This window comes from Marmota flaviventris, chromosome 5 (genome assembly GCF_047511675.1).
Source record: "Marmota flaviventris isolate mMarFla1 chromosome 5, mMarFla1.hap1, whole genome shotgun sequence".
Classification (NCBI taxonomy): domain Eukaryota; kingdom Metazoa; phylum Chordata; class Mammalia; order Rodentia; family Sciuridae; genus Marmota; species Marmota flaviventris.
Genome location: NC_092502.1, coordinates 113808878 through 113826241, shown reverse-complemented (window position 1 = coordinate 113826241; position 17364 = coordinate 113808878). Strand labels below are relative to the sequence as shown.

The following is a 17364-nucleotide window of genomic DNA, read 5'->3' as shown; positions in this document are numbered from 1 at the left end:
GGATATCTCTCTTTCTTCACTCATCCATTGCCACCACTGTCTTATTATCTTTATGCTATTTACCAAATGTTTGTCCAGCATTTTGTTTTTGTGATACTTATTATCAAGGTATACCTTGGGTTTATAATGATTGTGGTGGTGATTCCTAGTATTTCTTGAGCACTTCACTTACTAGTTGTTTAAGTATTAGGCTAAATATTTTACATAATATTATCTAAGAATCATGATAACCCCATAAGAAAGAAAAATAATAGCTGTATATCTAGGAAAGTACTTTAAAAACCATCTACTTTAATAGTATTTTAGAAATTAAGAATCCAGTACTCAAAAACTTTGAGGTTGAGATTATAAGACTACTTGAGCTACGTTTCTCAGATCTGAGAACAGCAAAAATACTCTTAATTTCAAATGATCATCTATGAATATGTCTACAAACACTTTTTCCATGACTTGACTAAAATTGAGGTAGTTTTAAAATATCTTTTTTCAATTACTTTTTAAAAGCTCTACTTTGTACTACGTGTCTATAATAAGAGAATGAACAGATACATTCTGTTTAATATAATTGGTAAAGAATTATCTAACATTGACAGGTTGTCATTCATAAACAATTCTGTGAAATGCTGTAAAAACAATTAGAAATAAGAGAGTTGACCTTTGAAAATTCTTTGATTTGCTTGTTGTGTGTTTGTGGCTTGCTTACATTATTCCTTTCTATTATCACCATATATAGAAAAAAAATCACATATTTATGAGATAATTTCTTATCCAATTAAGGTTAGAAATATAAACTAAAAACTATCTTTGGTTTTGGATTTTCAGAATTATAAATGGCTAGAATGTGTATTCACTATAATTAATTGAGATCTTTAAAAACCATACATTGTGTCAGTAAACTAAATCAAATTTTGGGAAGCCCTTACTTTGATTACATTAAAAACAGTATCATGAGCCAGGCGAGGTGGCATCTCCTGTAATCCCAGCAACTTGGGAGAGACCAAGTCAGGTGGATTGTAAATTGGAGACCAGCCTCAGCAATTTAGCAAGGCCCTGTCTCAAAAACTAAAAAGGGCTGGGAGATAGCTGGATATAGTTCAGTGATAAAGAACTTCTGGGTTCAGTCCTCAGTACCAAAAAAAAAGTATCATGATCTTGAAATTCTTTAATCTTTCTGTGTATTTAGGACTGAATTTTCAGGGGTGCCTCTGGTTATCTTCTTATCTGTATTATATATTACCTCATCTGTGGAAGCAGGACAATGTAATTACCATTTGTCATCACTGAAAAGCATTTCCCACAAAATCTTGGTGAATTTATCAGTGATCTTAAATTTTTTGTTTGTTTCAGATGATACGAAGGATACAGATTCTTTATCAGATGAAGTTACACACAATAGCAATCAAAATAACAGCAATTGTTCTTCTCCATCTCGGATGTCTGACTCAGTTTCTCTTAATACTGATAGTAGTCAAGACACTTCACTGTGCTCTCCAGTGAAACAAACTCATATTGATATTAGTTCCAAAATCAGGTTTGTGAACATTTACAAATTTGTTTATTTATTTATTTATTTATACAATAAATAAATACATGACTAAAACAAAGAGTTTCACAAATATTATAGAAGTGATTCTAGCAGTATGTTTTCTTCCTCCATTTTATAGCTTATTATCTATATCATTTTTATACATTTCAATTTGAAAGCAGTATTTTAAGTGGGGAACAAAAACAAGATAGATTCTCTATCTCTTCTTTTAACATTTCTACAGTATTTTTAGATATTATAGCCTAAACAGCCTATTTGGAATCATTCAAGTTCAAAGCATTATTTTTGTACTTAGAAATGCAGGGAGATGCTATTGAAGGGTTCATTTAGATCCTCTTGATTGGTGCTGTGTATTTGGTCTAGACTTAATTTTTGCACAGCATACCCTCTGAGAAATATAAACATTAATTTAATTCTAATATCCTGGAATTTGACACAAGTTTAAAACTAATTTTATTATTTAAGCTCTTAAGAAATTTGTCTTCAAAACAAAAACTGAAATTGATTTCCATGCATGTATGAGTTTGTTGTCATGAACCCAACTACTATGTATTACCATAAAACTCTAATTTAAAAAAATTTTAAAAACAAACAAAAACAGAAAAATAAAAACTTATGTCTTTTGATCTCAGTGTCAGTCTTGCAGGTGGAGTTTGCTTGAGAGAAAGATTTGGGCAGTAGGTGAAACAAAAGCTGGTTGTACAGATATTTTCAATGATCATTTAGAATTAAATTGTTCTTAAATTCTAGGCATATTTAAGTAAAATTTATGTCTATTTTAAAAAGAAGACAAATTTTCTGAATTTAGATATTTTGTAATTATAATTATTATCATTTGAATGTGTTCTCTGAATTTTAGGTTATGACCTCATGTTTTAAAAAAACAATTTTATAATCTCTTAGATGGTAATGATGGAAGGCGCTGGGGCTGTAGCTCAGTGGTAGAACACTTGCCTAGAACATGTGAGGCACTGGGTTTGATCCCCAGCACCACATAAAAATAAATAAATAAAATAAATTTATTGTGTGTGCCTACAACTAAAAAAATTTTTTAAGAGATAATGATTAATTTTTTAATAAAAATTTTACTAATCATATTTTTTATGTAATGAAGTAAGGTTTAAGCAAGGAATATACCGATAACTATTTGTACTGTATTTCTATTTGTACTGTATTTCTAATACTAAATGTTATCTTTTGTTTACTGGAGAAAACAATATTAAAGAATATTTGTAGAAACATAACTTGAATACACCAATGTGTTTGTGTACCACCAAGTAGAAATAACATGTTTTCCATAATTCTGGATGGCACTTTTGTAAAATATTTGACAGGTACAACATAGTCACTTAGAGGTACAATTAACATACAGTAAGATTTGCCAGTTTTTTTGTTTTGTTTTTATGTGTGTGTGTGTGTGTGTGTGGTGCTGGAGATTGAACCCAGGGCCTTGTGCATGTGAGGCAAGCACTCTACCAAATGAGCTGTATCCCCAGCCCAATGTAGTCACTTAGAATAGTGATTAGATTTAGTTTCTCTTTTGATCCTTTTTGCTTATTTTTAATGCAGATCTTTGAGTGACTTTAGTTCTTTACTTTGTATAATTTCCTTATTTGTATATTTAAATTTAATAATAGCTACTTAGTTAATAAGTATGATTAATAATGTAAGGCTTCAGAATTACCCATAAAAATATCCTGTATTCTTTACATCACTACTAAGGTTATTGTCTTTTTCCATATTCTGCCCATCCTCAAGCATTTCATATTACAATGAGGATCAGAATGGGATACATAATTCCACTTTTGTTCATAGTTTGGGTACATTAAACTATTTTGTGGAAAATTTGAGCATATTGATGAAAATTAATCTTGATATTAGAGTTTTAGTGATATTTTACTTGTCTCCAATTTAAAATAAATCTATATCACTTGACTTAAGCTAATATTTTTCATTTAAATTTAATTTTAACTAATTTATAAAAACCTGAAAATTGTCCAAGTTAAGGGGTTAAGTGATGTTTTGATACATGTATATATCATATAGTTAAGGTAATATTTCAAAATTACAAGCTTAATAATAAATGCTTTTCATTTATGACTCTATCAACTTATTTTAACTTGTGTTACCTATACATAAAATAGTTATTAGTGGTTCCCTCATGACCAAGAAAACTTGATTTTATTATTTTTTTTTTTTTCAAAAAACTATCTGTATTTTAGGCAAGAAGATGAAAACTTTAACAGCCTTTTGCAAAATGGAGATCTTTTAAACAATTCACCAGGGGAAAAATTCAAGGTTCATGATAAAAAAGATTTTAACTTACCTGAATATGATTTGAATATTGAAGAGCGATTAGTTCTAATTGAGAAAAGTGTTGATTCAACAGCTACATCTGATGAATCTCACAAATTAGACCATATCAACATGAATCTTAATAAACTTGTGACTAATGATACATTTCAACCAGAGATTATGGAAAGATCAAAGACACAGGATATAGTACTTGGATCAAGCTTTTTAAGCATTAATTCTAAAAGAGAAGCTGAACATTTAGAAAATGGAAACAAGTATCCTAATCTGGAATCCATAAATAAGGTAAATGGACATTCTGAAGAAACTCCACAGTCTCCTAGTAGGACTGAACCACAAGATACCAGTTCTTCTGTAGACACTGGTGTTTCCAAAAGCACTGAAGATCTCTCCCCTCAGAGAAGAGGTTCAATAGGATCTGTTGTAAAATCTCACAGTATAACTAATATGGACACTGGAGGTTTAAAAATTTATGACATTCTTAGTGATAATGGACCTCAGCAGCCAAGTGCAACAGTTAAAATCACATCTGGTATTGATGGAAAAAATATAGTCAGAAGCAAGTCTGCTACATTATTGTATGATCAACCATTGCAAGTATTTACTGGTTCTTCTTCATCTTCTGATTTAATATCAGGGACAAAGGCACTTTTCAAGTTTGATTCAAATCATAATCCTGAGGAACCAGATATAATTAGAGCCCCCACAAGTGACCCACAATCTACTCCTCAGATATATGGTCCTCCACAATATAATATTCAATACAGTAGTAATGCTCCAGTCAAAGACACTTTGTGGCACTCCAAACAAAGTCCCCAAATAGACACTGTCAGTTTTCCTTCTCAGCGCCTTCCAAGATCAGAGAGCACAGAAAATCACAGCTATGCTAGACATTCTGCTAATATGAATTTCTCTAACCATAACAATGTTAGAGCTAATACTGCATACCATTTACATCAGAGACTTGGCCCAACAAGACATGGAGAAATGTGGGCCATCTCATCAAATGACCGACTTGTTCCTTCAGTAACTCGAACTACAATTCAGCGACAAAGTAGTGTGTCTTCAACAGCCTCTGTAAATCTTGGTGATCCAGGTTCCACAAGACGTGGCCAAATTCCTGAAGGAGATTATTTATCATACAGAGAGTTACATTCAGCAGGAAGAACTCCTCCAATGATGTCAGGGTCACAGAGACCTCTTTCTGCACGAACATACAGCATTGATGGTCCAAATGCATCAAGACCTCAGAGTGCTCGACCCTCTATTAATGAAATACCAGAAAGAACTATGTCTGTCAGTGATTTCAATTATTCACGGACTAGTCCTTCAAAAAGACCAAATGCAAGGGTCAGTTCTGAGCATTCTTTATTAGATCCTCCAGGAAAAAGTAAAGTTCCTCATGATTGGCGAGAACAAGTACTTCGACACATTGAGGCCAAAAAGTTAGAAAAGGTAATTGAACGTGGGTTTTTTATTCTCTTTATGAACTTATTTTCCTTAAAAATGCTTGGTATTCTTTGTCTTTTAGTCAAAGTGAAACAAAATACTCTGAATTACTGATTATCCACTTACATTCTAGGAATTTTTCCCTGATACTGAGAACAGAGTTTCAAGTTTAAACTTAGGACAGTTGAGATGATAGTGTAAGCTTTTTTCTTATCTCTTACTCCCCAGTGATTCTAATGTCCATATATTACTTTATATATATATGTGTTTATCTCTTTCAGATTGTACACATTTATTAGAAATAATACATGTGTATTTCTCTTTAGCATTTTCTGACCTCCTGCTCATTACTAATAAGTGTTGATTATGTAAATGTTTTGAAAAAATATCAGTTCACTATATAGTTAACAAAATAACAGGAGATGCATTTGCAAATGTAAATATTTCATCTAACATTGTCATTGACATAGATGACTTATGGCATGGCATTTAGTCTTGACTTTTCTCAACTGCATTTCTGACCTTCTTAAACTTAGTTTGAGTCTTTCTATGGCTCCAGTGTGCCTTGGAAATAGTTGATAAAATAATGCTCTTGTTCAGTTTAGACTTTTATATGTAGATCTTTGCCTTTTGAAAACAGTTAAAAATTAAAGAAATAAAATTATTCTATAAAATCACTATAAGTGCCATGGTATGTGGCCCAACTGCATAAGGCATATTTCTTAAGATTTAGGTTTATGGGCTGGGGTTGTGTGGTAGAGCGCTTGTGTAGTGTGCATGAAGCTCTGGGTTTGATCCCCAGCACCACAAAATAAATAAATAAATTAATTAAAGGTACTGTGGCCATCTACACTAAAATTACTTTAAAAAAAAAAAAAAGATTTAGGTTTCTATATCTCATTGGATTTTATCCAAGAATTATATTTCCTCTGTTTATTAAATATATAATGTTTTTAAATATAACTGAACTATATAGTATCAGCCATTATATTTTTAAAATCCTTAAATGTTTTGAAAAATAAATGCCTAGAATATGGTTAGTACTTTATATCAGTTCATATTAAGTCACAGAATATAATTTTTAACTTTTTGCAGTAAGGTTTTCTCAACTTTGAATAGCTGAACAACTATAAGCTGTAGTGACTTCATTGTCACCTGCCAGTTTTGTTTCAGCTGTAAGTCTACACATATTATTGAGGCTGTTTGAACTTGTGCGCTTTTTTGGAATTTGGAATTTTCTTAACAAAAGGATAGGAGTAATATAACTCTGTTTTATAAATAATCTTCTGGTGGCAGTGTGGAAGTAGATTTTAGGAGGAAGAAGGCTGTAGCCAGGTTCAGTTATAAAGGCCATTTGGTGATCCACTTAAGAAATGAAATGTGAACTGTTATCAATTGAATTGAGACAAGGGAACAAATTCAAGAGATGGCTCTGAAATTGACTTTAAGAAGTTTACTTCTCATTTACTGTTTCTGTAATCAGTGATTGAAGAAAAGGGATATAGCTTCAAATATATGTCTTAAATAACTATTTTTGGGGGAATGGCACTATTATTAGACAAAGATGAGGAGTGGACTTGGAGGAAGAAAGGAATTTGGTTATTATATTCTGTGTAGTTTACTTCTAGAGGGCTTATTCTCCCACTTTCCTGTCTGACTGATGTGTCTGGTCTTCAATAAATAGGAAGCAAGTTCATTGTGCCTCTTAGCTTTTTTTTTTTCCATTGCATAAAATACATATTTAGAAATTTGCTGTGCAGTTTCTTGGAGAGTGAATGACAGTAGTTTTCTAGTTGTGTCCTTAGACATAAAAATCGGTGAAACTAAGATAAGACTTGTGAGAAAAGAAACAGGGCAGACTGAATATAAATCCACACCTGACATTCTAACTCCACTTCTAAGGATGCATAGATCATACTTGGAAGATAAGAGGAGTATTCTTCCCCTTATATACTTACCTGGACACCCACCTTCCAGACTACCAGTTGACTAGTGAGTGGTATATTCTAGCTCATGGGTTGGGATTCTTTTCCAGCATATACCAAAAGTATGTTGCTGCTAGTACTGTTGTAGTTCAGCTGCATTCTTTCTAGGGTGTGTGTTCTTTCTAGGTGTCTTTGTGTTTTGTTTGTTTTTTCTTTTTTGCGGTGCTAGGGATAAAACCCAGGGCCTCATACATGCAAGGCAAGCACTCTGCCACCGAGTTTTTGCCCAGCCCTCTCCATGTCTTTTTTTTTTTTAATATTTATTTTTTGTAGTTGTAGTTGGACACAATAACTTTATTTTATTTATTTATATGTGGTGCTGAGGATCAAACCCAGGGCCTTGCAGGTGTGAGGCGAGCGCTCTACCGCTGAGCCATAATCTCAGCCCCTCCATGTCTTTCTTAAATGTTTTCTTTGTTTCTTTCTGATTTTAAAAAGTATTCAAATGAGAGTCTGTTTTTACTTTAACATGTATGAAAGTTTTGTCTTCAGATATATTATAAAAAAGTATTCTTATATTTAATAAACCATATTTTTAAAGAATTTACCAGAAAATAAATGTGTGACCACTCTGAATTTTTAAGTAAAAAATAATAAGAACTACTATATGATATAGCATTTTGACAGAATAACTTAACTGTTCAGAAACTTATCTCTGATGTATAGTATGTTCATTGTACAAGTAACTTTGATTTTCCTTCCTCAGTTGCTTCATCTATAAAATAGGCACAACAAACAGAGCTATGCTAGGATTGTTTAAACATTAAATGAGGGCTAGAAGTGTAGCACTGTTATAGAGCACATCCTTAGCATGCACAAGGCCCTGGGTTCAATTCCCAGCACTGCCCCCACCAAAAGTTAATACATAAAACCACTCAAAAACAATAAGTGTATATATAAGTGATAGTATTTATTACTGTCATCCTCATCCTCACCAATCATCTAAAATATAAAGATTAGACAACTTAAAATTAATATTTTTATTAAACATCAAAATACTTTATAGTAAAATAAGTTATTTTATGGTGTTAAACAATTATTTAAAAAAATTTTTTAAAGATAGTTCCTAATTTAATATGAATAGATTTCTTATATCAAAGATAAAGGCCTTTTCCGAAAATTAGTATCTATATGTATTTAGCTTGTAAATTTAACCCATCTGTCAAGGATGACAATCTTGAAAAATATTTCTGTCACATACTTATATGACAGGAAAACAATAATAAAACATCAATAGTGATACTTTGTGAAGCTATATATTTATTCATATACACATATATAAGACTCTAGCAAAAATAGAATTTTTTAAAGAAATTCAATGTTTTTTCCTAACTTTATTATTAGTTATATCTTGTTCAGAAAAAAATATTTTATAGGAAATATAGTTCATAAAGTGAAATGCTAATGTATTAATGGTAATTATCAATGATGAGATTTGTGGACTCTTTTTTTTTTGGTACTAGGGATTGAACCCAGGGGCACTTAGCCACTGAACTACATCCTCAGTCCTTTTTATATTTTAAGACAGAGTCTAAGTTACTGTAAGCCTTGCTAAATTGCTAAAGCTGGCCTTGAATTTGGATTCCTCCTTCCTCAGCCTCCTGAGCCACTGGGATTACAGACTGTGCCACCACGTCCGGATTTTTTAAAATTAATTAATTATAATTAAGTATATATGACAGCAGAATGCATTTTGATTCATTGTACACAATTACAGCACAACTTTTCATTTCTCTGTACACAATGTAGCAGCTTTTTTGTTTTGAGATGGAGGTCTCACTACCTTGCACAGGCTGGACCTGAGCTCCTGGGCTCAGCCAATTCTTCTGCCTTATCCTCCCAAGTAGCTGAAACTATGTATGTATGCTACTGTGCCCAATGTGGAGATTTTAAATTTTAAAAGTAATTTTAAGTTTTGTTTTAATTTTAGGGCTGGGGTTGTGGCTCAGTGGTCTGGCACATGTGAGGCACTGGGTTCGATCCTCAATACCATATAAAAATAAATGAATAAAATAAAGGTATTGTATCTGTCTACAACTAAAATTTTTTTAAATTTTGGTTTTAATTTTAAATCTAAGGATAAATATAAACTAACGATGCATGTCAGAGTAATCATAGAATATAGGCCTATTCAAGGAAAACTCTATTTTTTGAAACACAGGTAAAAAATTGATACGTTGGAGTAAGATTAATAGGTTAGGGCTAAGGATTTATCAGGAAGGAATGCTGATAGCAGGGAAAAACAGATCTTTAACCTGGTTGAGTTAATGATTTATTTTGAGAAATTTTGATAATAAAATTTAGGTCAGATTATGGATGTAGATGGTCCTTATAACAGTTAAATTTATTTAGGACTTCCAAAATGCCAGGAAGCACCATTGTATAATTATCCTTCTGCACAAATATTTCTAAATTTTCATACAAGACCTATGAGGTATCTTCCCCCCACCCCCACCACAATACCTTTATTTTATTTGTTTATTTTTATGTGGTGCCAGGGATTGAACCCAGTGCCTCATGCTTGCTAGGCAAGCACTCCACCACCGAGCCACAACCCTGGCCCTGAGGTATCTTTATTATCACATTTTGTAGTAAAGAAATTGAAGCACAGAATATTTAAGTAATTTTTTCAAAATGATATGTGTTATATGGAGGAAAGTAAAACAATTTTGAAAGTCCAGGAGAACTACTTAATGTTCTAAACTAAAGACTGATAATAATAAAAGAGTTATTTTAGGATATCTCAGACAAAAATGTTCAGGATGAATGGATATTATTGAAACTGTTTTGGAAAACAGTTTCAATAATAAAGCAGCTAAATGATTAAAACCTGGGCTAGGATTGTGACTGAAATGGAGATGAATCTAACACTTTGACAACAGTTATTTTGTTTTAGGGATTGGATGAGAGATAGGATTCAAGAAGTAGCCAAGTTTCTGGTTTGGTATATTTGGTTGTCAACATTTTTTTAAAATACTGGAAATTATAGGCCGGAATTGTGGCTTATCCGCAGAGTGCTCGCCTAACACATGTGAGGCACTGGGTTTGATTCCCAGCACCACATTAAAAAAAAAAAAAAAAACTAAATAAAATAAAGGTATCATGTCCATCTACAACTGAAAAATATTTATTTTTTAAAAAACTCTGGAAATTAGGAGATAGGTATTCTTAGTGCAGTGTGGTGTAGTATGAAAATATGGCAAAAAGTAGTTTTCTTGCTTTTGAATATTTTGTATTTGATGTGATGGTTGTGTATCTAAGCTTGGAACACGGTATGAAATTAGGTTAAGTGATGCAAATTTGAGATACAAAGCATATTCTCATGTGAGTTTTTCTCTAAGAGATACTGAAAAGATAAATATATTATTTTAAGTAAGTTTAAATTGCTAATGATGCTGGGCACTTTTATTATTCTGAAAACAGTCCATCTGAATTTTATGATATGTACACACACAAGACTTCTCCAACATCTTTCCCTGTTGTTAGCTGGCAGGAATTTTTATCATTTTAAGGGCAGAGTGGTATATAGCCAAATATTTATATATAGCTTTTATCTTTGTTCCTCCTTTAATTTATATCAGTGGTTCTCAAACTTTAATATATGGGTTCTATAAATAAAACCATGTATCTTATAAGTTATGAAGGATTTCAGATTAATTTTGACCACTTTGTGATGTTCTTATGTTCTTTTTATTTATCTGAGTTATTTGCTTTTGTTCTGCCATCATCCTTTCAAAAATCATTTTACTCAATAAGAATAATCTAGAATTCTTAAAACTGAAGCATAATTTAAATAATACATATAGTGAAAAAAATTATTTTAGATTAGACATGGTTTCTTTTCATATGTTCAAAAACATTGTAAAAAATTATTCTGTAATTTTCCTCTTTCTTGTTCTCATTCATTATTCTCATTGAGTGACATAATTGACCCTTTTAATGATATACAGATCTTGGAACAAAGTTTTTTATGTCATATCTCAACATGGACAACTGTAAATATTTCACATACTAATAAGGCTAACGCTCAAAATATGTCTGGTTTTGAATTCAGGCTTGAATGGAAATGACTGTTCTCATTCATTAAATGTGAAAATCATTAATGTTACCATTATATAATGTATACACATACATATAATGTACCATACATGTAATCATACGTGTAATGTATGGGCAGCATAAGCATATTGGAACTACTACATAATATATTACTAATTAGCTACTTGTATAGCAGCAGGATGTGAACTGCAAACTTCAAAGCATTGATTCAAAGTGTTGGAAGGAGAGAGAGGACCTCTATTCATTCATTTCCTGCGTGCGCACACACACACACACACACACACACTTACTTCTAAAGGCAGAGCTGGTGTTTAAAATTTTTCCCCAAGGTATTTCACAATGCCGGCTGTACCTTGTAAATCCCCAAATTAAAGTTTACTATTTTGCACAGTTGGGAGTTTAGCAATAATAAGTGATTTATTGAAGTTTTAACTGGGTTTTAAACCTTTTAATAGTTATCCCTTTTTCTGTTTACCTGGAATCCAAACATAAAATATATATCACCGTAGAAATCTCAAAACTGAATTAATTTGAAAAGAAATAAAATTTTTTATTTCAAAGTTGAATTATTATAGATGTCAGCATTTGCTAATAATTCATCCTACATAATAACTTTAGATATGAAGCATACACTCCAGACCATGATATGGTTAACACAACTTGATAAATGCCATGTTCACTTGTTTATGTTTTTTGGGAGGCTAAGGATTAAACTCACGGCTTTGCTGCCACTGAACCATACCCCTACCTCCATTCAAAACTATCAGCATATAATGAGCAACATTGCCCAGAAGTTTGTGCCTAGCATTTAATTGGGCTCCGTACAATGTGTTGAGACAGGATGTAGTTGGGCACAAGCCTGACTTCAAAACCAGACATATTTTGAGCGTTAGCCTTATTAGTATGTGAAATATTTACAGTTGTCCATGTTGAGATATGACATAAAAAACTTTGTTCCAAGATCTGTATATCATTAAAAGGGTCAGTTAGGACACTCAAGTGAACACAGTAAAACTCTGTGCATAACAAATAGAGTGTGTTATTTATGTATGTGTATATGTATGAATTATTTCTTTGTTTTATCACCCACTCTGCCTTTATAAGTGTGTGTGTGTATGCGCGCACACGCGTGTGCACACACACAGGAAATAAATGAATAGAGGTCCTCTCTCACCCTCCAACACTTTGAATCAGTGCTTTGAAGTTTGCATTCACATTCTAATCACATGTTCATAGAACCTCTAAAATGCCTGCCTAAATCTCTATCCTTGGTGAAACGGTTTGGGAAAAATGCATGTCTGGACTATTAAATTTAGTTTTTTTCCTAGCATTATTTTAGAATCCACAAAACAACTAAAAAGATATATGTGGTAATTTAATACATCTGTTTCTTTCTGGAATCCTATATTATTTCTGTAGAATGAAATGGACTGTAAAATGCAGTTCATTGACTGTATTTGACTTAAAATTATTGGATGTTGATAAAATTAATCTTATACAGAGAAATTTAATGAATGACTGTATAAATACACATACATCTGGGTATGTCATCAGCTTCTATTTTCTGAAATATATAATATGTCATGAGTAAAGGAAATAATAGCTTTTATTAAATAAAAGCAGCCATGTTTGTTTTCTTCCTTAGTGCTTAAAATGTGAATGGTTGTATTTACATGTAATTTACTTTTATGTGTGTATGGTGTCATGTAAATGTGTGGTAAATAGTCTCCATTTCTTTTAGTGCCTCTGAAAAAAATCAGTGTTGCATGATATTTCTTTGTGGTATCAGTGGGGATACTTGTAAATAAATCTATGTACATAACATGTCTTGTGGATTTTGCATGCTGTACTAATCTCTGTTAAATCTATCCCCTCTTTATTCAGAGCATGCTGTCAAGGTCCTTTAATTCCAATTTTACTGCTGTAAGCAGTTCTCACTATGGCAGCTCTAGGGATCTGCATGGCAGCCAAGGCAGTCTTGCCTTGAGTATTGCAGACGGAAGAGGTTCTGGTGGGCACATTTTTCGAGTGAGTACCTACAGTAGACCAGTACTTGTAGCACGTAGAAGAGAAATAAAAAGTTTTAAATGTTTTAATGTTTCTAGGAAAGTAAAAAGCTTAATGTGGGTTAGAAGTCTTGATATCCTTTGAGTTCTTCCATGGCTTGGTTCTAAAACTTTCCAAAGTTGTTTTGGTCTTTATCTCTTCAGTATTTTTGGTTATGTACTGATGATGTAGTCTGCTCTTGATTATTTTTATAAAAGGAATAATTTTAACTCCTGTAATTAAGAATTGGCTACTAAGTATGTGCACAAAGTTAACTCATAAAATGATTAAATGTGAAGCTGGAGAATATATAAGTTCCATTGAAAAGGCAAAATTCAAATCCTTTATCACCCATTATAGTCCTTTGTAGTGAAAAAGAAAGTTTATTATTAAAGTTAGGTATAAGACATAAAAATGGAAGAGAAAGAGAAGGATAAGACAACTCTCATGACTCAGTATTAAGTGGGGCCTCTGAATAAATGTTTCCTTCTATCCAGAAAAGTTTTTCTTCACTTACTTAGCCTATTCCCATAGTTTTGTTTTCATGTTAACCCTGCTTACTTCTGTGTTTTTCACTTTTTCTTGAGCGTTCCCTGTGTATTCCCTCCCCACTTAAACATATCTGTGACTTTGCTTTATCCTGTTCTAGAGTAGGAGCAGTTTCCTGAACTCATTTTGCTGTAGCTACACTTGACCTAGTCTTATCCTGTCCTCTGTCATCTGCCATCATTTGATTTCAATACTATTAAGATAGTAGCAGTCTTTTTGAAATTTCCTAATTTGAAAGGGTAAGAGAAGAGTGATCACTGTTGATCTTATTCCAACAGAGTCCAGATGGTAAAAACCAGTGACTTTCATTAACTCAGGGGTATACTTTGCTATTCATAGTCATCTGAAACATTATTCTTTTCACATTCTTTCACAATAACATTTTGTGCTTATTTTTCTTATTTTTAGAACCTTCAAATCTGTTGAATTTACTTTTTCATTCATGATATGCTTGTCATTATAAAGAGTAGATAAGCATAGTACATTCAGACTTCAGTTTAAACTTTATGCTTTTAGCTAAGTTGGTTATTATATATTATAAAAGAATGTCACAAGAATGGAGAAGGAAAATGAAGTATGTACTGTGTAAGTACACAAAATAAGATCAGACCACATCCCAAAATGCTAAGCCATGGTTTGAACTAGCAACTAACTGCATGTGATGGATTTGTGGCAGATATAGTTTTAAGACTAAATTTTAGTCTTAATTTTATGTTTTCTGTAGTAAATCATAATGAAGCAAATTTCAGATTATTTTTCAGCATAATATAGTTAGTTTACATTTCTATGTTGCCAGGAATATACTATTTTGAAATTAACAATAGTGTGGTTTATCACAATCTTTTGTTTTCTAAAATATATCTTGTGTTTAGAATTAATTTAAATATAGATGTCTTGTTTTTCAACATGTTTATAATAAAAAATATTCAGGATATTGTCATTTTGGTCTAGTTTTCTCTAAAAATTATCTCAAGTAAACTATAATATGAACATTATTTTGGCATATGAAGATAAGAACTAGTTGATTGATTTTTAAAGCATTTCTCAAAATCAGTACTTTTAAAATATTGCCGTGAATATGTGGCAGTATTAAGATAATCAGGTTTTATCAGACTAAGTTTATTGATTCTGCTTATTATGATAATTTAGGGAAAAAATCCTCTGTGGTTCTGTGCTGTTAAAAGAACAATAGTTAATTTTTTTTATCATTTCTTTAGTGCTCAGTATATTTCAGTTGCTCATAAAATTGAGACTATTTTCATTAATAACTAAATTTAACTGCATTTGGTGGTGCATGCCTGTAATCCCAGTGACCTGGGAGTCTGAGGCAGGAGGATTATAAGTTTGAGGCTAGCCTGGGCAATTTAGTGAGATCCTGTCTCAAAATAAAATAATAACAAAATAATAAAAAAGGGGTGCTGGGGATGTGGCTCAGTGGTAGAGTGCTTTCCTAGCATCTGGGATGCACTGGGTTTGATTCTCAGCACTGCGTATAAATAAATTTTTTTAAAAAAGGTCCATTAATAACTAAAAAATATTTAAAAAATAAAAAAAAAATATAGAGGCTGAGGCTGTGGCTTAGCGGCAAAGCACTTGCCTAGCATGTGTGAGGCACTGGATTCTATCCTTAGCACCACATAAATATAAACAAATAAAGGCATGCTGCCCATATAAATTTTTTTATAACTACAAAAAATAAATTTTTAATAAATAAATAAAATTAAAAGGACTGGGGATGTAACTTAGTGGTAGCGTATCCCTAGGTTCCATTCCTAGTACTACCAATCAATCACTTGATGGATGGATGGATAGGTAGCTCAGATGGTTAAAAGCTAGGTATTACTGTAAATAAAACTAAAAGGAAAAAGATCACATAGAATTTGTCTTTCACATGTATGTCTTCTAAAGAAAGATTACCAATGTATATCATACAATATTTTCATACATAATAAGAACAAACATCTTGCCATGTGCCTTTGGAAGAAGCTGAAGGTACTAATTGATGGCAGTGATGATTGTGATATTTGATTTGGCTCTTCATCTTTCTGTTCTCTAGCAGTATTTTTTCCTGTTATCAAGTGTCATCATCATTTTGGTTTTACATCTCAAAGGTTATTATTTGTTTACTTTTTATTTCCCCCTCATTTGAAGCTTCCCCAGACATCCAATCCAGGAGATCCTTGCCAGGATGACACATTCATTTCAGGACTGCAGAACTACTCATCAGCTACACTTAGTCACAAAGATGTTCTTCCAGACAGCTTGATGAAAGTAGGTGCTTAGGAAATAAATGAAGTAGAATCTGTGAGCTTACTGTGTTTTGCAGCTTTTGAACTAGAAATCTCATACATATATAACTGAAAATACTTTCATAAGGGCTTTCCCACCTAAACTAGTAAGTATTAATTTAAAATAATTTATAAATACAAGATAGAGCTTGACTATCTGCTATTTCTGTTTATTCTATGATTTTTTCCACACTGAAGAATCACTTTATTGTTGCAATTTGATTTTTATAGTATGCATTTTAACTTTTTAATCGAGGATTTTTGGCATTCCTGATAGTAAACCTATTTGGAGAGTGGAACATGAACTTGTCTTAAATTCTTCGTTTTAGGATCTTAGTAACTGTTACTAAAACATTTTAAAATTCTTCAAATGTAATTATAAATGACCTTGAAAGACTTGTATATAGAAATGATGGTTGTATTCTTAGTATTTCTATAGCAAAAAAAAAAAAAAAAAAAAGTGCCACTCATTTAGAGAGATTATTTGTGGCCAATGCCAAATGATAATTCTTTTTTTTTTTTTGCCAAATGATAATTCTTTTCCATTTCTCTCTCAGCTGTTCTTTCTCATTTTTTAAACTTGCCTCTAATATAATAAGATATAATTATGAAGCATTATTATAGAAAACTTTTATGTTACTTTTGAGAGAGGAACCCAGCTATCTAATATTAAGTTCATGTATTTTTAAATCCCATTTTCTTTTAATTGAGTGCTATCTTCCAGGGTTTTTTGTTTTGTTTTTTGAATATATACTTTGTGGTTTAGGTTACTGATTTGTTTTCTGATCTTTAAATCTCTTGGGCCATGATACATTTTTTGTGTATATTTAACATTGATGTAAACAAGACCAAGTATCTAGGTGTCAGGGAGTCTTTAAGAGTAGGTCAGGAGTAGCGGTTATAGCTCACTGGTAGAGTGCTTGCCTAGCATGTATGAGACTCTGGGTTCAAACCATAGCGCACCCCCACCCCCCAAGAAAAGCACATATGAATAAAATGGCATGAATAAATATAGAGAAAAGCAAGGGCTATCTACAGAATTGTGCAAATAAGCCATAGCACAACCAGTTAATTACTCCTGGTCAGCTTAGTTGCTTTAAATCTGTAGTTATCAAGTAATAAACAACCA

At 32.0% G+C, this 17364-nt stretch overlaps 1 protein-coding gene across 6 annotated transcripts in view; it reads left to right on the top strand.

Annotated features, from left to right (window-relative positions):
• Nucleotides 1–17364, top strand: part of Erbin (erbb2 interacting protein) — a 137417-nt gene that overhangs the window by 113188 nt on the left and 6865 nt on the right. For 3 of the 6 annotated variants that reach the window (XM_071612554.1, XM_027951574.2, XM_071612552.1), the window contains exons 20-23: nucleotides 1348–1531; nucleotides 3769–5314; nucleotides 13237–13380; nucleotides 16099–16218. In XM_071612554.1, coding sequence (XP_071468655.1) covers nucleotides 1348–1531; nucleotides 3769–5314; nucleotides 13237–13380; nucleotides 16099–16218 — 1994 coding nt within the window. The remainder of the gene's footprint in view (nucleotides 1–1347; nucleotides 1532–3768; nucleotides 5315–13236; nucleotides 13381–16098; nucleotides 16219–17364) is intronic. The other 3 variants (XM_027951576.2, XM_071612555.1, XM_071612553.1) reach the window with 2 other exon arrangements.